We start from the raw sequence: 22,749 nt of genomic DNA, 5'->3' as shown, positions 1-22,749 counted from the left end.
ATTAAGTATTATAAACTCTTTGCTTGTGGGTGTAATACGGCTTTAAAGCTGCACTAAAGTTCTGCTATTGTTTGTTGCAAACATAAGGTTTTTTTTTGGTTTTTTTTATTGCAGAAAAGACACTTACACGTACATGCCTGTTTGTAGCATCCCTCAGCATGTAATCTGCACAGTTCAGCTTACAGCAGCCTGATCCCCAGTGTGCCAGATTTACAGCCTCCTGCTCATGTATAGGAGAGAGTGCGCCAGTCAATGAAGATGGCTGAAACCGGCAAAAAAGGAGAATATGCAGGTGCCAATGAGGGATGGTTAGTCAGATAAGTTAGTTTTCCAACCAGGACACAAACTGTTCAAAGTTTTTTGTTTTTTTTTTAATTCGAAATATTATGCAATATTTCCACAAAAAATAAAAAGCTTTAAAAAAAACTAAAAAAAACAAACAAACAAAAACCTCAAGTGTAAGAGAAATTAACTTCTCCCCCATTTTTGTTTTCAGTGCACAGTTAAAAAGCAAAATGTTAGAAAGCAGAGCAATTCTCTACAGGAAGCTTTGCTCATAAGAGTTACATGGTGAAACCCAGTCCTGAAGAACATGAAGCCTGTTCTACGATTATCAGGTGACAGACAACATTGACTTCTGCTTCCTTAAAAGGGTTTGTGGGTCATAAATATGCCAACCCATGGGTGGCTTTTTTTTTTCTTTTTTCTTAAATACATGGTTAGCAAATCAGATTTGATCATAAATGCACTGCTGTGGACAACAATTAAGTTTACCTTACTTTTGAAACTTCTCAAGAGTAAAAGAAATAATTAAAATACAATTATTCAATGCTGGGGATCAAGGTGCAAAGTTTTTTCCTTATTTAAAATACTTAAAAAGGTTTCTGTCCATCATATTCCACAGTCAATGTCCATCAGAGGCACTTGTTTCCTGTAGACCAACACTTATTTTCAGCTCAAAATACTTCACACAAGTTAGTCTTTTTCTATACATCCTTTTCAAAACTCAGAATTACAAAGCTCTCTCTCAATCATTTTTCCACAATGTTTCCCGATCAGCACTGGCTTCCTCACGAGTGAAAAGTGAAAACTTCTTCTCAAGCTGAGAACGGAGGTAGCTGTAATCTTGAACATCTAGTCGATGAACGCAGGAGACGTACAGAGTGAGGGCGGAGGCCAGGAGAAGACGATCCGGAGGAAGGGAGGGTACCACCCACAGGATTACAAGTAATTCCAAAAAGACAGGGTGCCTGAGGTGGGCATAGAGGCGAGCAGCACGAGGAGACTTATGAGACAAGGGGTCACCCATTCCAAAGCAGTGGTAATACACCTGTGAGAAAAGTCAGATGAACAGAATGGAGTTTAAAATACTTTAGCTCATTGCCTGCCTTCAAAGTTGTTGGGAACCTTGGGAATACCAGCACAAAGTGCAGCTTTGAATGCTTATCCCACTTGTAGCTTCTGGCATTTAAACAGGGAATGTAAAACCAGCAAAACTGGTGCAGCTGATACTAGTTATAGTTTATGCAAGACTAGCTATTCTTTAACCTCCCTGGCGGTATTCCCGAGTGTAGCTCGGGGTAAAGTTTCAGTGCTACAAGCGGTAACCCCGAGCTACACTCGGGCTTACCATATGGCGCTGCTCCACGATCCCTCGATCACTTACCTTGTCCTGCACTCCCGCGATGTCCCTCCTGCAGTGTCCCTGGCAATGTAATCCGGCGAATGCCGGCACCTGTCATCTGGGTTCCGTCCCCTGCGAGCATCGGGACGTACGGGGGGACGGAACGGTGGGAAATTTGAAAATGACAACAAGTGACATTCACTAAAATCACATAGTAAAACATTACTCTATCAAACCATTTCACATACATTTTGTCCCGAGTGCTTTGCCTGCATTTTTACTGTTCTTTCTGCCTGGAAACTGAGAAACGTCCATTGCGTCCAAAAAGCGTCCCTTTAGGTCAAAAGCGGTTTTAGACCGGCTAGAGAACAGCAAGAGTAAATTAGAACCACTTGCAGAATTGAGTGATGATTCGTGGGGAAATCCGTCATCAGACACTGAAAACGATTTTGCGACTTTGCTCAGTGATGTGCGAACTTGGCGCTATATTTCAAATTTCAGTGTTTTTGGTTTGATTATATTATTGAATTTAATTTATTATATTTTTTATGATTATTAAATTATAATTTATCATTTCGCGTTTCAAGTTTTATCCTACCCGGGATGTTCACTAGACTCTTGTTCGGACAGATTTCAGTGAGTTATTCCTAAAAATTACAGGGCTACAATAAAAAAAATATATACAGTCATGGCCGAAATTGTTGGCACCCTTGATATTTTTCCTGAAAATCAAGTATTTCACACAAAAAAGGTATTGCATTAACACATGTTTTGCTATACACATGTTTATTCCCTTTGTATGTATTGGAACAAATATAAAACAGAGGCAGAAAAGCAAATATGACATAATGTCACACAAAACCCCAAAAATGGGCTGGACAAAAGTATTGGCACCCTTAACTTAATATTTGGTTGCACACCCTTTGGAAAACATAACTGAAATCAGTCGCTTCCTATAACCATCAATAAGCTTCTGACACCTCTCACCCGGAATTTTGGACCACTCTTCCTTTGCAAACAGCTCCAGGTCTCTCTTATTGGAAGGACACCTTTTCCCAACAGCAATTTTAAGATCTCTCCACAGGTGTTCAATGGGATTTAGATCTGGGCTCATTGCTGGCCACTTCAGAACTCTCCAGCGCTTCTTTGCCATCCATTTCTGAGTGCTTTTTGACGTATGTTTGGGGTCATTGTCCTGCTGGAAGACCCAGGATCTTGGACGCAAACCCAGCTTTCTGACACTGGGCCCTACAGTGCGACCCAAAATCCTTTGGTAATCCTCAGATTTCATGATGCCTTGCACACAGTCAAGGCACCCAGTGCCAGAGGCAGCAAAACAACCCCAAAACATCATTGAACCTCCACCATATTTTACCGTAGGTACTGTGTTTTGTTCTTTGTAGGCCTCATTCCGTTTTCGGTAAACAGTAGAATGATGTGCTTTACCGAAAAGCTCTATCTTGGTCTCATCTGTCCACAAGACGTTTTCCCAGAAGGCTTTTGGCTTACTCAAGTACATTTTGGCAAACTGTAGTCTTGCTTTTTTATGTCTCTGTGTCAGCAGTGGGGTCCTCCTGGGTCTCCTGCCATAGCGTTTCATTTCATTTAAATGTCGACGGATAGTTCGCGCTGACACTGATGCTCCCTGAGCCTGCAGGACAGCTTGAATGTCTTTGGAACATGTTTGGGGCTGCTTATCCACCATCCGGACTATTCTGCGTTGCAATCTTTCATCAATTTTCCTCATCCGTCCACGACCAGGGAGATTAGCTACAGTGCCATGGGTTGCAAACTTCTTGATAATGTTGCGCACTGTGGACAAAGGCAAATCTAGTTCTCTGGAGATGGACTTGTAACCTTGAGATTGTTGATATTTTGCCACAATTTTGGTTCTCAGGTCCTCAGACAGTTCTCGTCTCCTCTTTCTGTTGTCCATGCTTAGTGTGGCACAGACAGACACACAATGCAAAGGTTAAGTGAACGTCTCTCCTTTTTATCTGCTTTCAGGTGTGATTTCTATATTGCCCACACCTGTTACTTGCCCCAGGTGAGTTTACAGGAGCATCACATGCTTGTAACATTCTTATTTATCCGCAGTTGTGAAAGGGTGCCAATACTTTTGTCCAGCCCATTTTTGGAGGTTTGTGTGACATTATGTCGAATTTGCTTTCTTTCCTCCCTTTTTTTGTTTTGTCCCAATACACACAAAGGGAATAAACATGTGTATAGCAAAACATGTGTTAATGCAATACGTTTCGTGAGAAATACATGATTTCCTGGAGAAATATCAAGGGTGCCAACAATTTCGGCCATGACTGTATATTTCCATGCAAAAAAAATGTACCGCTTTGAGCACAGAAATATGGACATAATTAGACCGCTAGGGAGGTTAAGACACTATTGTTGCCTAATTTGGTCAATTACAATCATATGATAGCAACACTGCACTTACATTAGCTCTGTGTAACCTGTGCAGACACCCCAACCAGACATGTCTTGTGGGCAGGAGCGGACTGACAACTCATGGGGCCCCTGGGCAATAGGGGATCATGGGGCCCCTGTATCCTTGCCCACACTCAAAAAAGCCTATGAAAGGTACCAGGAACATCTCATGGGGCCCCCTACTGACCCCGGGCCCTCGGGCAGTGCCCAAGTTCCCCAATGGTCAGTCCGCCCCTGCTTGTGGGCATGATTTCTGGTGTTTATTTTTTTCCCCAGACACTCACTTTTGTTCTTAAAAAAGGCTAGTAGTTGCAATTATTTTTCTTATGTTGCAAGACATTTGTGCAACTGTTCATGAAATCTACATTGTCAGTAAAAAAATACATTTATATTCTGTACAGAAAAATGTGATCCCAATTCTATTTAATTTTTAAATATAAAAGATGAGGCTGTGTAAAAGTATATGGATTCTAAATGTGTCAAACCTTAAAAAAAACAAGTTCACTTTTTTGGGAAAAAAATAAATGCATATATTTTTACAGAAAAAGCATTTATTATTTTTCCCCCTACAGCAGCCTGCAAAGCATTGAACCCCTAATCAATGGGTGTTAGTCCTCATGCACACTGGATGTTTTTACAGCTGCTGTTTTTGGCTTTTGACGTTTTTCTTCTACAGCCAGTAAACTCTCCAGCATGTTATCCTACGTGTCCATGCGCACAGACTGTAATCAACGTTTTTTGGTAGGGGTGTTTTTTGGCTGGAAAAAACAAACAAAAAAAAAAAAAACAGAACTAGTGGGTTTCTAGAGGAGTTTTTTAGCTGTAAAAACGCTCCAACACTGGAAAAACGCCTCAAACCAGAGGCTTTGAAATTTTTTTTTTTTTTTAACCAAAAAAATAAATTTTTTTGTGAGTGAATGACACGACTGTGTGAACGGGGCCCCCCAAACACAGTGCTGTTTTTCAAAAGTGACAGCGGGTACAGGGACTGCTGGAGCATGTTACACGTTACACTCTAAATATTGGCATAACATGACCAGGTGACCTTAACCTTTTAAAGTTGCACTGACTAAGAAAATGGCAAATACAATACCTAAAATGGACAAATGTTTTTACAGCTCATCAGTTAAGGATTTCACTTTAAATGATGTTCCTAGAGTTATTCCTATTACTCTACTGTATGTAACAACACCGATAATGATACGAAATGATCATTTATACATGCTTTTAACCACTTGCCTTTGCGATACTGCGCTGCATTACTTTAACTGACAATTACGCAGTTAAACAATGCTGTACATCAGGCATCATTAAATGGCGGACCGCGGTCCAGATGTGGACCCGGTCATGCCATTTAGGAGCCGCTTCTTTCCCCCCATTCTCTGCCACAATTATAACAGCAGAGCGGAAAGCAGGAGACAGAACATTTCTGCAGCGAGTGTGGAATAACAGCACAGTATTGAACAGAGCGCAGGAGCAGAAGCTCTCATAACATTTCTAGATTGGATGCGGGAAGCACAGCACAGCATTGAATAAAGCACGGGAGCTGCCGGGGTACTTTTTAAGTTAACTAGCAGCTGATTGGAAGTAGGGCAGTCCTAGCAGCCAATCACCAGCTGGTTAATACAAAAAGTTAACTCCCACAGCTCCCCTGCTCTAATCAATGCTGTGTTTCCAACACAGCAATGGCGGTGCGGGTAGGGCACGCGTGTGCCCCCTACATGGAATTGCAAATGATTTTGCGCAGCCCTGCCTCCCTGTAGCAATACTTCAACTATAAGGCGGCGGGCAAGCGGTTAAACACTAAATTTTTATTTAACTTTATTGTAATCATACAGGACCTGACAAGCTCCCTATGGGATAGCATTATGACAGATGCCCTTTATGGACATTTCAGATCAAACAGTGCCTGAGCCACCAGGATGTGAAAGCTCTGAAACCAAAGTGCACAGAGCTGGATGCTTCCGGGTTCCTTTACTGCAAGACATTGAGAAACCATACATACATATTGGAAGGGTCACATGGGTGGGCACCGACATCCCTCAATTTAAACAACAAATATGCCTCTCTGTATGAATCTTTAAGGTGACCAAATATATATGTAATATACACTAATATTAAAAAGTTATTTTATATATATATTTATTCAAAGTGCAAAGACATTAAAACTTTTTTCATTTTCAATATATTATTATTTAAATAATACTGGGATAGTTCAGACCTTGTTTGTTTATGATGGGATAGTGAAAGCATTTTGGTTCCTATGTCCCTCTTCCACTAAGGCAGTTTACATACTTCCGCCCTTTGGGTGGACCTGCCCCTGGCCTAGGGTAGGAGGTGGTTCCCGAACTCGAATTGCACATAATACTGGGGCTGGGGGAGAAGAGTATGTGGCGCCAAATGGATGTGGGTTGTCCTGCCTGCCTCAAATGGGCAGCGGAAAACTTCTGCCTATGTGGAAGGGAGGTCACCTACTGCGTAAGCAAATAATGTGGCAGAAAACATAAAAGAGCACTTAATCCCAACTGCAGAATGCTGGCTCTTTCTGAAGACATCTATGTGCTGCCAGATAGTCCACCATTGTACAAAAGGTGGGGGTTGCTATAACTATATGGTGCACAAAATAAGGGGAATCGCAAGCTGTACAAGTTTGTTAAAAAGAAGAAACAGACACACATTCTTAAATTTGGACAGTTTGGAATATTACAGTGGGTATACAAGGAAGATGGAGATATATATATTTTATATGTATTTTTTTTTTAAATGATTTTCTTTGAAAAATCACAGAATTTTAAACAAGTATTTTTTATGTTACAGGTTGTCTTATATAGCTTTTCTCTTATAGGGACACTGCACATTTTGGGGGGGGGGGGGGGGGGGGGGAGAGAGAGAGAGAGAGAGAGAGAGAGAGAGAGAGAGAGAGAGAGAGAGAGAGAGAGAGAGAGAGAGAGAGAGAGAGAGAGAGAGAGAGAGAGAGAGAGAGAGAGAGAGAGAGAGAGAGGGGAGAGAATTTTCTGTCCAATTTCCTTTAGATTTAACTTCAAATATGTAGTGCAAGTGCCTGCCTAATTGGATACAATTGAAAGTGTTGTTTAGGTTTGAGCTCATATTATATGGTTTTTGGTAAATCTAAAGAACAATTCTCAAGAAAAATGTATAATGTATGGCCAGCCTTATACTGTTTGCTACACAGGGGCTTTATTTAAAATCCCACATCCTTTAGACTTGATTTAAAACAAGCTTGTTGTTGCCATTGCAGCTGTGGGCTTGTTCAATCCCTCTGATTGCCATGAAGTGCAAGACATGTCCTTGGTAGTCAAAGGGTAAATCCCATATTTATCCAATGCCCTTGAGGTACAGTAAATGCCCTAATGTATTTACTCACCTGTATTAAATCCATCATTACAAGCTGAAAACTTCAAACTGTTGTCCTAAATTTACTTTAGCAGTAGAAAGATCTCTGGTTCCTGGAAACATACAGTAGCTAGGAAACAAACGTGGTAAGTTGTACAACACAGCACACTTACCTGCTTAATTCCCATGAGCTCTGCATAGTCAAAAATAAGTAAAACACTGAAAATAAGCAACCACGATATGGTGTGTAGCAGAGCGCAGATTACAGGGAATAATGTACTCCATGGAGCAGTAGGGACATTCCACAGGAAGGGCCCACTTGGGAAAGACTGCCAATATCTCATCATGATCTATAAAGAGAGAAAATAAAAGCACCCACTAGCAAACATCATTACAGTTATCAGATAGTAAGCCCACTGCTCTTCCCTACAGCTTTTTTGTACAAACAAGCAAGTGTTTTACAGTCCTATACAGTCAGGTCCATAAATATTGGGACATCGACACAATTCTAACATTTTTGGCTCTATACACCACCACAATGGATTTGAAATGAAACGAACAAGATGTGCTTTAACTGCAGACTGTCAGCTTTAATTTGAGGGTATTTACATCCAAAATCAGGTGATCGGTGTAGGAATTACAACAGTTTGCATATGTGCCTCCCACTTGTTAAAGGGACCAAAAGTAATGGGACAATTGGCTTCTCAGCTGTTCCACAGCCAGGTGTGTGTTATTACCTCATTATCCTAATTACAATGAGCAGATAAAAGGTCCAGAGTTCATTTCAAGTGTGCTATTTGCATTTGGAATCTGTTGCTGTCAACTCTCAAGATGAGATCCAAAGAGCTGTCACTATCAGTGAAGCAAGCCATCATTAGGCTGAAAAAACAAAACAAACCCATCAGAGAGATAGCAAAAACATTAGGCGTGGCCAAAACAACTGTTTGGAACATTCTTAAAAAGAAGGAACGCACCGGTGAGCTCAGCAACACCAAAAGACCCGGAAGACCATGGAAAACAACTGTGGTGGATGACCGAAGAATTCTTTCCCTGGTGAAGAAAACACCCTTCACAACAGTTGGCCAGATCAAGAACACTCTCCAGGAGGTAGGTGTGTCAAAGTCAACAATCAAGAGAAGACTTCACCAGAGTGAATACAGAGGGTTCACCACAAGATGTAAACCATTGGTGAGCCTCAAAAACAGGAAGGCCAGATTAGAGTTTGCCAAACGACATCTAAAAAAGCCTTCACAGTTCTGGAACAACATCCTATGGACAGATGAGACCAAGATCAACTTGTACCAGAGTGATGGGAAGAGAAGAGTATGGAGAAGGAAAGGAACTGCTCATGATCCTAAGCATACCACCTCATCAGTGAAGCATGGTGGTGGTAGTGTCATGGCGTGGGCATGTATGGCTGCCAATGGAACTGGTTCTTTTGTATTTATTGATGATGTGACTGCTGACAAAAGCAGCAGGATGAATTAAGAAGTGTTTCGGGCAATATTATCTGCTCATATTCAGCCAAATGCTTCAGAACTCATTAGAAGCTGCTTCACAGTGCAGATGAACAATGACCCAAAGCATACTGCAAAAGCAACCAAAGAGTTTTTTTAAGGGAAAGAAGTGGAATGTTATGCAATGGCCGAGTCAATCACATGACCTGGATCCGATTGAGCATGCATTTCACTTGCTGAAGACAAAACTGAAGGGAAAATGCCCCAAGAACAAGCAGGAACTGAAGACAGTTGCAATAGAGGCCTGGCAAAGCATCACCAGGGATGAAACCCAGCGTCTGGTGATGTCTATGCATTCCAGACTTCAGGCTGTAATTGACTGCAAAGGATTTGCAAATAAGTATTAAAAAGTGAAAGTTTGATTTATGATTATTATTCTCTCCCATTACTTTTGGTCCCTTAACAAGTGGGAGGCACATATGCAAACTGTTGTAATTCCTACACCGTTCACCTGATTTGGATGTAAATACCCTCAAATTAAAGCTGACAGTCTGCAGTTAAAGCACATCTTGTTCGTTTCATTTCAAATCCATTGTGGTGGTGTATAGAGCCAAAAATGTTAGAATTGTGTCGATGTACCAATATTTATGGACCGGACTGTAAATAAATATATAAAAAAAAAAATACGCCCCCTTTTCCAAACTAGGCGTTTTTAGTCTAAAGCAAACCTCTCCATTTTAATAGTTTCCATACTGGGATAATACCTACTTTAATGTTGTTACACGTTACCATTTACACAGCACAACTTCAAGTGTTACTAAACCCACAACAGTAAAATCAGTCTGTATATGCAATAAACCATGGTTGTTTTACTCACTGTGGAACCTAAGTGGTTAATCCTCTACATTGTGCAAATAGGCTGCATGATCCTGTCTTCTCTGATCCCCCCTTTGTCAAGGTCCTACCTTTCCTCAGAGCTTGTGCTGCTCCATGTGCTGGCTTCCATCTTAGGTTTCTGCAAAGCATTGTGGGATCCTTTATGCTTTCAAGCCTCTGCGGCTCCTCCTCCAGGAGGTGGTGGCTTATCACATTTAAGCCTGCTGTATGCAGCTGCTCTTTGCATTCGTGTCCTGTCTGTTGAATTGCAACAAGCTCCTGTTAGTGTCTCAGTGCTCTCCTGGATATCGACTCGGTTTTGGCACGACTCCTTCCTGGCTTCTGACCCCGGCTCTGGCGACCATCCTTCCTGGCTTCTGACCCCGGCTCTGGCGACCATCCTTCCTGGCTTCTGACCCCGGCTCTGGCGACCATCCTTCCTGGCTTCTGACCCCGGCTCTGGCGACCATCCTTCCTGGCTTCTGACCCCGGCTCTGGCGACCATCCTTCCTGGCTTCTGACCCCGGCTCTGGCAACCATCCTTCCTGGCTACTGTCCTACCCAGTCATCCGCTGTTGCACTTGCATAGACTGTCTTATTTTTGTACAATAAACCTACCTTTTATTGCACCTCGTGTCTGGCTCATCGCTCCCTGACACTACACGAATGCCATGAATCCTGACAGTGCAGGTACGCTCTCGCTCCCTAGGTTGGTTGCCAGACTTGATCAGCAGGATCGCTTGTTAAATCAGTTCACTCAGGTGTTGCAAACCCTGCTTGCACGCACAGCGCACCTTGCTCCTGGTGCTATTAGGCCGGTTGTCACTCCTATGGTCGCTCCTGCTGTTGCTCCGGTTGTTGCGCCTACCTCCGCATCTGCTGCCGCACCTGCAGTGCCCAGAGGCATGACTGGCTCAGGCCCCCTTCCGCAGCGCTTTGGGGGTCAGCCGAGTCAGTGTCGGGGTTTCCTTAACCAAGTGGGCATATATTTTGAATTGATACCCCACGCTTTTCCTACGGAGAGGTCAAAGGTGGGCTTCCTAATCTCGCTGCTCTCGGACAAGGCCTTGACAAATCCCTTATGGGAGAACGATAACCCTGTGATTCACAAGTTAGCAGGTTTTGCTGCCTCCTTCCGTAGGGTATTCGATGTGCCTGCTCGCTGCCTCTGCTGCAAAGCTGCTCATGTCCATGTATCAGGGTTCACGAACCGTTGCCGAGTACGCCATAGAATTTCGTATCCTAGCGGCAGAGGTGGGTTGAGACAATGAGGCTATGGTGGCTGCTTTCTCTCATGGTCTCTCAGATGCGTTGAAGGATGAGATTGCAGCCAAAGAATTGCCTGTGGAGCTCGAGGCACTCATTTCCTTCCTAATCCTGATTGACACCAGGCTCAGAGAGAGGCCTTCATTAAAGGCGCATCTGCGGAGGCCTCCTAACCGATTGGCGCCTACGTTTTCTGTATCACCCGTTGCTCCCTCTCCTCCCACGCCTTCTGGGGATGGTTTGTCTGGCGGTGAGCCCGTGCAGCTGGGGTTTGCTTGCCTTTCAGAGGGGGAGCGGGCCTCTCAGCGTCGGGAGGGTGCTGACTGTACTGTGGTCTCGGTGGGCATTTTCGGCAGTCCTGTCCGGTCCGTCCGGGAAGCGCTCGCACCTGAGATCCTGTCGGGGGCAGATCTTGGGTGGAGTTTCCTCGTCCCCGGTTTCCCGTAAAGATAAACTGCTAATCACCGTTGTCCTCTCTTGGGTGGAGAGCTCGGTGACGGCCCAGGCGTTGGTAGACTCTGGTGCTGGCGGGTTGTTTATGGACAGTTTGTTTGCTGCCCAGTACTCCATTCCTCTGCAGGCTCGAGTTACTCCTTTGGCCCTCGAGACAATAGATGGCAGGCCTCTGCAACCGTCGCAGGTTACCCACGAGACCCTGCCGGTTCAAGTAGCTATTGGGGCTGTTCACAGGGAGTTGGCCTGTTTCCAGGTAATTTCTTCCCTGCACTACTCCGTGGTTTAGGGCTATCCCTGGCTTCAGAAGCACAATCCGACCTTTGATTGGCGGTTGGCCGAGATCCTCTCATGGTCTCCATAGTGTGTGGTCGATTGAATCCGTGGATTTGTTAAGGTGTTGTGTGCCTCCTCGGACTCTGTGTTGCCCACTGAATACGGGGAGTACCTGGACGTGTTTGACAAGGTGCGCGCCGTTGCTCTGCCTCCTCATCGTCCATACGATTGTGCCATAGACTTACAACTTGGTGCCACTCCTCCGCGTGGCAGGGTGTATCCTCTTTCGGTTGCGGAGAATCAGGCCATGGAGGAGTACGTTGCGGATGCGCTTTCCCGGGGGCACATTCGCAAGTCTACTTCTCCAGCAGGAGCTGGCTTTTTCTTCGTGAAAAAGAAGGGCGGTGAGTTGAGGCCTTGAATTGATTTTAGGGGCCTCAATCGAATCACGATTAAGAATGCTTACCCTATTCCGTTGAGTTGTTTGACCGCCTCAAGAGAGCAACGGTCTTTACTAAACTCGACCTTAGGGCTGCGTACAACCTCGTACGGATCAAGGAGGGCGACGAGTGGAAGACCGTGTTCAACACCAGAACCGGCCACTATGAATCCCTGGTCATGCCCTTCGGGTTGTGTAACGCGCCCGCGGTCTTTCAGGAGTTCATTAATGATGTCTTTCGTAACTTGTTGCAGCAGCAGTGCGTGGTGGTTTACTTGGACGACATCCTGGTTTACTCTGCGTCTAGGGAGTCTCATATCCAGGATGTTAAGTGGGTGCTGCAACGGTTACGTGAGAACGAGATTTTCTGTAAGCTGGAGAAGTGCGAATTTCACCGATCCCAGGTCCCCTTTTTGGGCTACATCATTTCCGCTGTGGGTTTTTCCATGGACCCTCAGAAGGTTTCGGCGGTTCTACAGTGGCCTCGTCCCAGTGGTCTTCGGTCCATTCAGCACTTTTTGGGATTCACCAACTTATTAATCGGAAGTTTATCAGAAACTTCTCCACGCTATCCAAGCCTCTCTCAGATCTGACCAAGAAGGGCAGTAATCCTCACGAGTGGTCACCCGAGGCCACCTTAGCTTTCGAAGCTCTGAAATCCGCCTTCGCTTTGGCTCCGATACGGTCTCATCCCAATCCCGGGTTGCCTTTTGTCCTCGAGGTTGATCCTTCTGAGACGGGAGTAGGCGCCCTCTTGTCTCAGCGTCGGTCACCCGATGGACCCCTACTTCCCTGTGGGTTCTACTCCAGGAAGCTTTCCTCCGCAGAATGCAACTACCAGACTGGAGACAGGGAGTTGTAGGCCATTATTCAGGCTCTCAAGGAATGGAGGCACCTGCTCGAGGGTTCTGCGGTTCTGGTTCTCATTCTCACTGACCACAAGAACCTGACGTATCTCTCGGAGGCTAAGAGGTTGACGCCCCGTCAGGCCAGATGGGCTCTGTTCTTGTCGCGTTTTAACTATGTGGTATCCTATTTGCCTGGCTCCAAGAATGTCAGGGCTGATGCCTTGTCGAGGCAATACTCTGAGCTGTCCAGGGAGGACTCTGAGCCAACCTCGGTCATACTCTGGACCAGATCCTGGCTGCCATTCGTACCAACCTGACTTCTCCCCTTGGGGAGCAGATTTTGGCGGCTCAAACTGATGCTCCCCGAGAGACCGGCTGGCAGATGTTTCGTACCTGAGGGATTGCGTACCCGCCTGCTGCGTACCTACCATAATTCCAAGACTGCCGGTCATCCAGGGAGGAACAAGTTGTCCTGGGTCGTTTCTCGGTTATTCTGGTGGCCATCTCTCCGTTCCAACATCGCCTCATATGTAGCGGCATGTTCGGTCTGTGCCCAGAATAAATCTTCTTGGCATCTTCCATTGGGCCTTCTGCAACCCATTCCTAATGGGGAGCGTCCCTGGTCACACCTGGGCATGGATTTTATTGTGGACCTCCCTGCGTCTTAAGGCCATACGGTCATTCTTATGGTCATTGATCATTTTTCCAAGATGTGCCATCGTGTTCCGTTCAAGAAATTGCCGACTGCGCAAGAACTGGCTATGGTTTTCGCCAGGGAGATCTTTTGCTTGCATGGGTTGCCCAAGGTGATTGTCTCGGACCGTGGGAGCCAGTTTGTGTACAGGTTCTGGTGCGCCTTCTGCTCCCAGTTGGGTATCAAGCTCTCCTTCTCTTCGGCCTACCACCTGCAGTCCAATGGGGCTGCGGAGCGTTCCAACCAGGCCCTGGAACAATTCCTTCGCTGCTATATCTCTGACCATCAAGACAATTGGGTCGATCTCCTGCCATGGGCAGAGTTTGCGAGGAACTCGGCTGTCAACTCCTCCTCTGGGATGTCTCCCTTCATGACCAACTATGGGTTCCAACCCGCTGTATTGCCTGAGTTCTCGCCACAGGACATTCCATCTGTGGAGAACCATCTTGCTGCCCTGCGTTCCTCGTGGGGGCAGATCCAGAGGTCCTTGAAGGACTTAGCACAGCGCCAGAAGCTGATCGTAGACGGTTGCCCGCTCCTTCATACCAGGTCGGAGATCGGGTGTGGTTGTCCACTCGTAACCTCAATCTGCGGGTGCCCGCACCGAAACTGGCTCCCCGTTTTGTTGGTCCTTTCCGCATCCTCCGCAGGGTGAACCTGGTTGCCTGTGCCCTTGCTCTTCCTCCTGGGATGCGTATCTCCAATGTCTTCCACGTATCCCTGTTGAAGCCTCTGGTCTGTAATCGCTTTACTGCCTCTCCGCCTCGGCCTTGTCCTATCCGGGTTGACGGTCATGAGGAGTATGAGGTGAGCCGCATCCTGGACTCTCGGTTGGTCCGCGGTCGGGTGCAGTTCCTGGTCCATTGGCATGGTTATGGTCCCGAGGAGCGTTCCTGGGTTCCCTCCGTGGATGTTCATGCGCCTGCCCTCCTCCGCGCTTTTCACACCCGCTTTCCTTAGAAGCCTTATGTTGAGCCGCGGAGGGGGGAGGGGCCCTTGAGGAGGAGGTACTGTCAAGGTCCTACCTTTCCTCAGAGCTTGTGTTGCTCCATGTGCTGGCATCCATCTTAGGTTTCTGCAAAGCACTGTGGGATCCTTTATGCTTTCAAGCCTCTGCGGCTCCTCCTTCAGGAGGTGGTGGCTTATCACATTTAAGCCTGCTGTTTGCAGCTGCTCTTTGCATTCGTGTCCTGTCTGTTGAATTGCAACAAGCTCCTGTTAGTGTCTCAGTGCTCTCCTGGATATCGACTCGGTTTTGGCACGACTCCTTCCTGGCTTCTGACCCCGGCTCTGGCGGCCATCCTTCCTGGCTTCTGACCCCGGCTCTGGCGACCATCCTTCCTGGCTTCTGACCCCGGCTCTGGCGACCATCCTTCCTGGCTTCTGACCCCGGCTCTGGCGACCATCCTTCCTGGCTACTGTCCTACCCAGTCATCCGCTGTTGCACTTGCATAGACTGTCTTGTTTTTGTACAGTAAACCTACCTTTTATTGCACCTCCTTGTGTGTCTGGCTCATCGCTCCCTGACACCCTTCTACAGTCCCCATCCATCTGCTGAAAGTACAGAGCCCTAGGAAGCACTCTGCACCTGCTCAGTTTGGCGAGTATGGCTAGAGAGTTTTCTTTTTTGGGAGGGTGCATGTGATCAGCACAGGTCCAATCAGCCCTGTCCAGACAGAAGGTCAAGGGTCATGCAGCCTCATATTATTATTATTATTACATCGAGTTTATATAGCGCCAAAGGGTTTGCTCAGCGCTGTACAATAGAGGGGGGGACAATACATGGCACAGTACAACAATAACAAACAACGTACGAGGGGTAAGAGGGCCCTACTCTTTCGAGCTTACAATCTAGGAGGCAGGGGGTAAAGGTACAGTAGGAAGTGGCTGAGGGGAATGAGGGGTGGGAGGAAAGAGGGAGAATGGCCGTTAGGTGAGGGTGGGGTAGGCTTCCCTGAAGAGATGGGTTTTGAGGGAGCGCCTGAATGTGAAGAGGGAAGGCGACAGTCTGATGGATTGGGGCAGTGAGTTCCAGAGGATGGGGGAGGACCTGGAGAAGTACTGCAGTCGTGCATGGGAGGAGGAGACCAGGGAGCAGGATAGAAGGAGGTCCAGTGAGGAGCGAAGGGTACGGGTAGGGCGGTACTTGGGGATCAGGTTGGTGAGGTAGTCAGGGGCAGTGTTGTGAACGGCTTTGTAGGTCAGGGTTAGAAGTTTAAATTTGATGCGTTGGGCAATCGGGAGCCAGTGGAGGGAGAGGCAGAGGGGGGTGGCAGAGGTGGAGTGGGTGGTGAGGTGGATGAGTCTAGCCGCTGAGTTCAGGATGGTCTGGAGCGGGGAGAGCCTACACTTGGGTAGGCCGGTGAGACAGTCATATGACAGTCCAAAGAGAATGAAAACTCCTCCTACAAGATTAACCAGTGCTCAGCTGGACACTGATAGAAGTCACAAGACTGCAATATACTGCTAATGAGAAAAGGTATTTAGCAGTCTATATTTACTAAAATAATTGCGTTTATATGTTCTGTGTACTGTGGGAGACCTGATATAGTGAATGCAAGGTCTTGGGTTTAGTAACAATTTAAATAAAAAAATAAATAAAACTGCTGTTCACATTTTTACTTGCATAAAGTAATCCTGCTCAGCTTTCCTTTCAAAGTAATATTAAGGAGGGAAGCGTTGGAGTTAATGTTTAACATAAATAACCCTGTCTGTGCTGTTGTAAATCAGCTTGTAAACCATGTGCTCAATATTTGTCCTAACAAAAGGCTTAATGGTCTCTAGGCTTGGATGATACACTGTATGTTAACAAAAAAAAAAAAACCTGTTCCTTTGCAAACGGTGGAAATACAATTTAAGGTATAATGCTAAAGTGCTATAAAGGCCAATGTAATTCTATCCAATAGAAAAAGCAATCACATGGCTAAAAACAACAATTACTGTTGAAAATAACATATGCATGATAGCCATTGAACTGAAAATGAAGTCTTATCACATCAAGGAAAACTCCCTTATTACTAAAGTTTATGATAAATTTAAAAACAAGTGTAGTCAACTATTTTTTTTTCTTATTCTAGTAGAAAATGTATAACAAAAGGTGTATCCATGATACTTTTTAATAAGACTGACAATACCTGGAGGGAGACAGCAGTGCACAATATATAAACGGATCGCTGAAGAACTCCAAACACCCGAATCACCCACTCCTTTAATGGAGGCCAGGCCATGAGGCTGTGCTGGAAAACAAATACAAGAAGCAAGGCCACATTGATTCCGAGAGAGCGCAGGAATTGAGAGTCTCCAATAGCATCTCGCCACAGCAGAGGGGACTCACCTGTGAAAAGAAAAATGACAGTTAGCAAATGTCAATCTATGTACAGGTTCAAAAGTGGACCGTTCTATACAAAATTGAACTGATTATGTTTAAGGCTTGGTGCACATTAGTGCAGGTGGAAGCTGCTGCGGGACACACTTTGTAACAACAGCTGCACAAAAAACGCGGGACCCACGGCGGGCAAGTGCCATTAACATTCATGGCACGCCGCCCACACTGAAAATCACACCAGCACTGGGAACCACAATGTAGTGTGGTTGCTGTGCAGGCTGCTATTTCTGGAAAGGCGCAGGGACCTTTTCCCTGCATTTTGCGAGGCACGGCAGCCCATTCAAATGAAAGGGCTGCCGTGTCCATGCAAACGCAGCCCACAAAACACGCAAAGGTGTGAACCTAGGCTGAATACTGAAAATAAAATATTTCTAGGAAAGAAGTTAGTATATACTCATCTCCAATCGTGACTTGCACTGTCAATCTATGCTATGACAAAGAGAACCTCCAGCTGAAGAGTCTTCACAATCTGACAATTCAGCCATCTACGTCACTACAGGACACAGCGGATGGGGGAATGAGAGTGCATGGCTGGAGACCAGGAAGACCACCTGAGTGTCAGAAGATTCTTCACCTAGCAGTTTCTCGTCACCATAGGGTAGCAGTGCAGGCAAATACCTTCTTTGCAGGGAACACCATTTTTAACATTTATCTTAGTTAGGTGTAATACAGCTGAGCTTAGAGATAAGCAATATTGTACCAGCGTAGGGACTGACAATGGGTCCAAGGATTTCATCCCGATACCTAATGGTAGTCAGGGTGCCATTGTCTAGCCTGTAAAGGTCTGTGCATCCCTCCATGGATATACCTCCTCAGATCATCACTGACCCAACACCAAAGTGGTCATGCTAAACAATGTTACAGGCAGCATAACGTTCTCCACGGCTTCTCCAGACCCTTTCATGTCTGTCACGTGCTCAGGGTGAACCTGCTCTCATCTGTGAAAATCACAGGGCGCCAGTGGCGGACCTGCCAATTCTGGTGTTCAATGGCAAATGCCAATCGAGCTCTATGGTGCCGGGCAGTGAACACAGGGCCCACTAGAGGATGTCGGACCCTCAGGCCACCCTCATGAAGTCTGTTTCTGATTGTCAGAGACATTCACACCAATGGTCTTGCTGAAGGTCATTTTGTTGGGCTCTGGCAGTGCTCATCCTGTTCCTACTTGCACAAAGGAGCAGATAGCGGTCCTGCTGATGGGTTAAGGACCTTCTATGGCCCTGTCCAGCTCTCCTAGAGTAACTGCCTGTCTCCTGTAATCTCCTCCATACTCTTGAGACTGTGCTGGAAGACACAGCAAACCTTCTGGCAATGGTTACATATTGATGTGCCATCCTGGAGGAGTTGGACTGCCTGTGCAACCTCTGTAGGGTCCTGGTATCGCCTCATGCTACCAGTAGTGACACTGACCCTAGCCAAATGCAAAACTAGTGAAAAACAGTCAGAAAAGATGAGTAGGGAAAAAAAATGCCAGTGGCCTCGACCTGTAAAACCATTCCTGTTTTGGGAGTTGTCTCATTGTTGCCCATCTAGTGCACCTGTTAATTTCATTAACACCAAAGCAGCTGAAACTGATTAACAACCCCCCTCTGCTACTTAACTGACCAGATCAATATCCTAGAAGTGTGACTTGATGCTATACTCTGATTAAAAAGTGTTCCTTTAATTTTTTTGAGCAGTGTATTTAAATAAAAGCTTTTGTGCCCGAAAGTCAGTTTTACACACTGTATTGGATCCTTTCATATTGATAAAACACACAATGCCTGCCACCTTCTATTCCAACAGTGCTTGGTGCGGTGCCACACACGAGCACATGAGGTGGGAACATGTCCAGGTCGATTACAAATTTCAAAACTCTGTATTTGCATTTGTAATCCCATCTCCCTTTGCAGATATCAACAGGACAAAAAACGAAGTAAAATCTACCCAACGGAATAGAGGCAGTAAAAAAAAACTGACAGGGTTTTAAAGTTTTTAAATCCAAGAACAAAAATATATGTTAGTTTACCAATCCTAATTTGGCACGCCCCTGAAGAACATCATTTACATGTAGCACAGACTGCCACTCCTCTGAAAAGCGATCCACACTCAAATTGCTTTTCGAAGGTATTAGACCGGTAGTGTTGAGGCATCATGTTGCCTCCTCTGCACCGGACTTAACCCTATAGTTGGCATACTACCACACCACAACTGAGTACCCAGTTGCAGAGCAGCCCCATGCATTAGTTGCATTTAGCGAGGCACCACCTGACAAAAGCAACATGTTAAGTTTTGCTGAAATTGTATGCCAGTGCTCAGGCAGACTGTAAAACAGCTCAACTGCCTGGTTTTACTGCCCCTCTGCTGCACACGTGAATGAAGTCTAAGGGCTCGCTTATACTTGCGGTGGGGGGGGGGGGGGATAAAAACAGAACAGTGGTTTTATAGCCCCCTCCTCAAGTTCCCAGTCACACCTGTGCGACTTGTCATGCGATTAGATGATTTCAAATCACATGACAAGTCGCACCCTACTGTCTGCAATGGAAGCAGTCAAATCAGTGTGACGGAATCTGTTGGAGTCGCACAGATTTTGAAAGCAGTTCATGCACTACTTCTTGCAAGTTCAGGTGCAACTTGAATAAACATCTGTGCATGAAGTCACACAGATGTCTTCGAAGTCACACTGACATCCGACTTTGAAATCACGCAACTTCAAGTAAACTCGCACAATTTCAACATTGGATTCATTGTGACCGAAGACTAAGCTGCAAAGGCAGCCAGACAGTATTGTTCACATTCTGCTGTCTCAGTTATATCCCCTGTTACTTTTGGCAGGCATTACCACCGTGTGAGGCCTTGTTCATACAGTGGGGGGGGGTGACATCCATGCCCCATGCAGAGCCCTGTTTTACTGCCATGGGGATGCAGAGTTGTTGTGTGCATCCTCGTGCAAGCAGTCCCATTGTTCCTTATAGGAACACAGCAACTGTGGCCCAATATGACACTTCTGTGGGTCTAGATGTCCAAACGCACACACAGGGTGATTTCAAAGGACTGCACCCCCACAGACTGGGAGCAGCAGCTGTGTCCCCATAGACAACAATGGGACTGCCAGCACAGGGATGCACGCGGCACCTGTGACAACACAGCGCCCTGCACAGGGTACAGATGGAATTACCCAATGTGAATAAAGGTCCTTTCACGCCGCCGTTCCGTCTCTCTTTTTCATCTGCTGATGGATGAAAAATGGACAGCAATGCATTTCTATGGGCAAACAGATGCCATCCATTCACATCAGTTGTCAGCTTCTGTTCTGGTCTGTTTTTAAACGGAACAAGTCGACATTTTTGTTCCAAAAAACAGAACAGATGAAAAACGAATAAAAATAACTGTCCATTTATGCATTGGTATGGATGTGAAAAACTGATCTGTGAAAATGGAAGGTGCATGTGAAAGGGGCCTTAGGCCTAACACAAGCCATTCAAGTGAATGGGGCCACAGCGGAAGCACTTGTGCTGAAGGCTTTTAAGGCCTCATGTACACCGCTCCTAGGGGTGTCTGGTGGGTTTTCTTTCTGCCTCCATGTTATCCTATGGGCTCATTAACACAAGTGTTTAGAGGCAGAAAAAAAAATCCTACCACCAGTGCGTCCAGGAGCAGAGCGGACTTCTTGCTCCAAAAAAGAAAACAAATGCTTGGCCCTTGTAAACGCATGTAACACATTTTTTGGGCACATTTAGCGCTTAACGACTGATTTCAATGGCCGGAATCAACTATTCTGGCCAACAAAATGACACCCAAGCGCTTGATGAGCCTAAACGCCTTTACAAGCATCAATTGCTCTTTTACTACCAGGAGGAAAGGCGCTGAGGAGAGCCGGCCAAAGTGTCCAGCGTGCACCAGGTAAACCCAGCGCTGAGGGGCGCCCTGCCTGCCAGCTGCCCAGTGATGGCTTTGGAGGGGCAAGGAGTGTCTCCAATGTGTGTTAGACCTATAGGAACTGTACAATCCTATTATACAGGGTGGAGACCTTCAGGGCCGAACACTGACCATGGCACACAGGACCATCAGGCACCTGCGGGGCACCTTTAAGAAGCACGTGACCCGCCCTCACATGAACTCCCCTCATCGCCTCCGGGTCCAGAGAAAGGCACCAGAACCTTCCCGCCATGTTCACTCACTCTCCGACCCTTCACTGATATTCCTCAGCAGCGCTCCGAATGACAGAAACCGCACGAACTCCACTCCAGTACCGAACCCAGCCATGAAGCACAGCAAGGAGACCAGACCCAGAGCCGCACACACTGGCAGGGCAGGTCCCGGGGAAACCGGACCGCTCATCTCACTTCCCGCCGACATGTTCACACTCAGTTCTCTAAACTCCACCGCCCCGCCCCCCAACCACTTTCATACCCCGTGTTCTGCGGCTTATCCGACACGCCCATAATTAGAGTCTCTTCTAGTCAATTACAAGGCTTGCCTCCAAGTGCCCGGCTAGCTCAGTCGGTAGAGCATGAGACTCTTAATCTCAGGGTCGTGGGTTCGAGCCCCACGTTGGGCGGCTAAAATTTTTCTTTTTTTTCCCAACAATTAGTCTCACCTCCCAGAACAGAAGATTAACCACTTGCCTACAGGGCACCTATACCCCCTTCCTGCCCAGGCCAATTTCCAGCTTTCAGCGCTGTCACACTTTGAATGACAATTGCGCAGTCATGCAACACTGTACCCATATGAAATTTTTTATCATTTTTTTGTGACAGATAGAGCTTTCTTTTGGTGGTATTTAATCACATCTGGGTTTTTTTATTTTTTCTTAAACAAACCAAAAACCACTGAAAATTTTGAAAAAAAAAAGTTTTTTCTTAGTTTTTGTTATAAAATTTTGTAAATAAGTGATTTTTCTCCTTCACTGATGTGCGCTAATGAGGCTGCAGTGATGGGCACTGATAGGCTGCACTGATGGACACTGATAGGTGGCACTGATGGGCACTGATGAGGAGGCACTGGTAGGTTGCACTGATGGGCATTGACAGACATCACTAATGGGCACTGAAAGGCAGCGCTGATACATGACACTGATATACGGCACTGACTGGCACTGTTAGGCAGCACTGACTGGCACTGTTAGGCGGCACTGACTGGCACTGATAGGCGACACTGACTGGCACTGATAGGTGGCACTGATTGGCAACACTGATAGGTGGCACTGATCTGATTGGCATTGATAGGTGGCACTGATGGGTAACATTGAAAGGCAGCTCAGATGGGCACTGATATGTGGCATTGATGTGCACTGGTATGCACTGATATGTGGCATTGATGTGGCACTGATGGGCACTGGCATGTGGCACTGATGAGCACTGAGAGCTGGCAGTGATGGACACTGACAGGTGGCACTTCTGGGGCCACACTGATCATCAGGGCACACTGATCATCACTGCCCTGATGATCAGTGTACATGTCCCCTCCGCAGTCGTGATCAGCTGTGATTGGACACAGCTGATCACATGACCGAGCCAACATCTTCGGCTCTTTCCGTGATCCGCTGTGTCCGAGGGACACAGCGGACCGGCGATCGAAGTGCTGCGCGCTCCCTGAGCCACGCATGCGCAGTGAGAATGGTAGGACGTCATATGACGTCCTATCAGAACGAGAG

At 46.3% G+C, this 22,749-nt stretch overlaps 1 protein-coding gene and 1 non-coding gene across 2 annotated transcripts; one reads left to right on the top strand and one right to left on the bottom strand.

The window, feature by feature from the left end:
- Nucleotides 1-349: 349 nt before the first annotated feature.
- On the bottom strand, nt 350-21,485 carry NRM (nurim). The gene is made up of 4 exons (XM_089656945.1): nt 21,275-21,485; nt 16,864-17,063; nt 7,594-7,770; nt 350-1,330 (listed from the first exon to the last, which is right to left on the bottom strand). Exons 1-4 carry the CDS (start codon nt 21,450-21,452, stop codon nt 1,028-1,030), a joined length of 858 nt encoding a protein of 285 aa, XP_089513071.1. The 5' UTR covers nt 21,453-21,485; the 3' UTR covers nt 350-1,027.
- A 96-nt stretch (nt 21,486-21,581) lies between these two features.
- TRNAK-CUU (transfer RNA lysine (anticodon CUU)) lies at nt 21,582-21,654 on the top strand. The gene has a single exon. It is a non-coding gene; the product is annotated as a tRNA-Lys (tRNA).
- Nucleotides 21,655-22,749: the final 1,095 nt, after the last annotated feature.

The sequence above is a fragment of the Staurois parvus genome, unplaced genomic scaffold (assembly GCF_062004578.1).
Source record: "Staurois parvus isolate SC_StPar_1 unplaced genomic scaffold, SC_StPar_1.0 ptg000950l, whole genome shotgun sequence".
In the NCBI taxonomy this organism is placed as follows: domain Eukaryota; kingdom Metazoa; phylum Chordata; class Amphibia; order Anura; family Ranidae; genus Staurois; species Staurois parvus.
This window is presented reverse-complemented; position numbering and strand designations above follow the sequence as displayed.

Excerpts from the sequence above, each read along its gene's own strand:
- NRM (XM_089656945.1), bottom strand. The coding sequence starts at position 21,452 with ATGTCGGCGGGAAGTGAGATGAGCGGTCCGGTTTCCCCGGGACCTGCC. Across the intron at positions 17,064-21,274 it reads TATCAGTGAAGGGTCGGAGA|GTGAGTCCCCTCTGCTGTGG; the intron begins GTGAGTGAACAT and ends TTCTTTTCACAG. Across the intron at positions 1,331-7,593 it reads AGCTCATGGGAATTAAGCAG|GTGTATTACCACTGCTTTGG; the intron begins GTAAGTGTGCTG and ends CTTTTCTCACAG.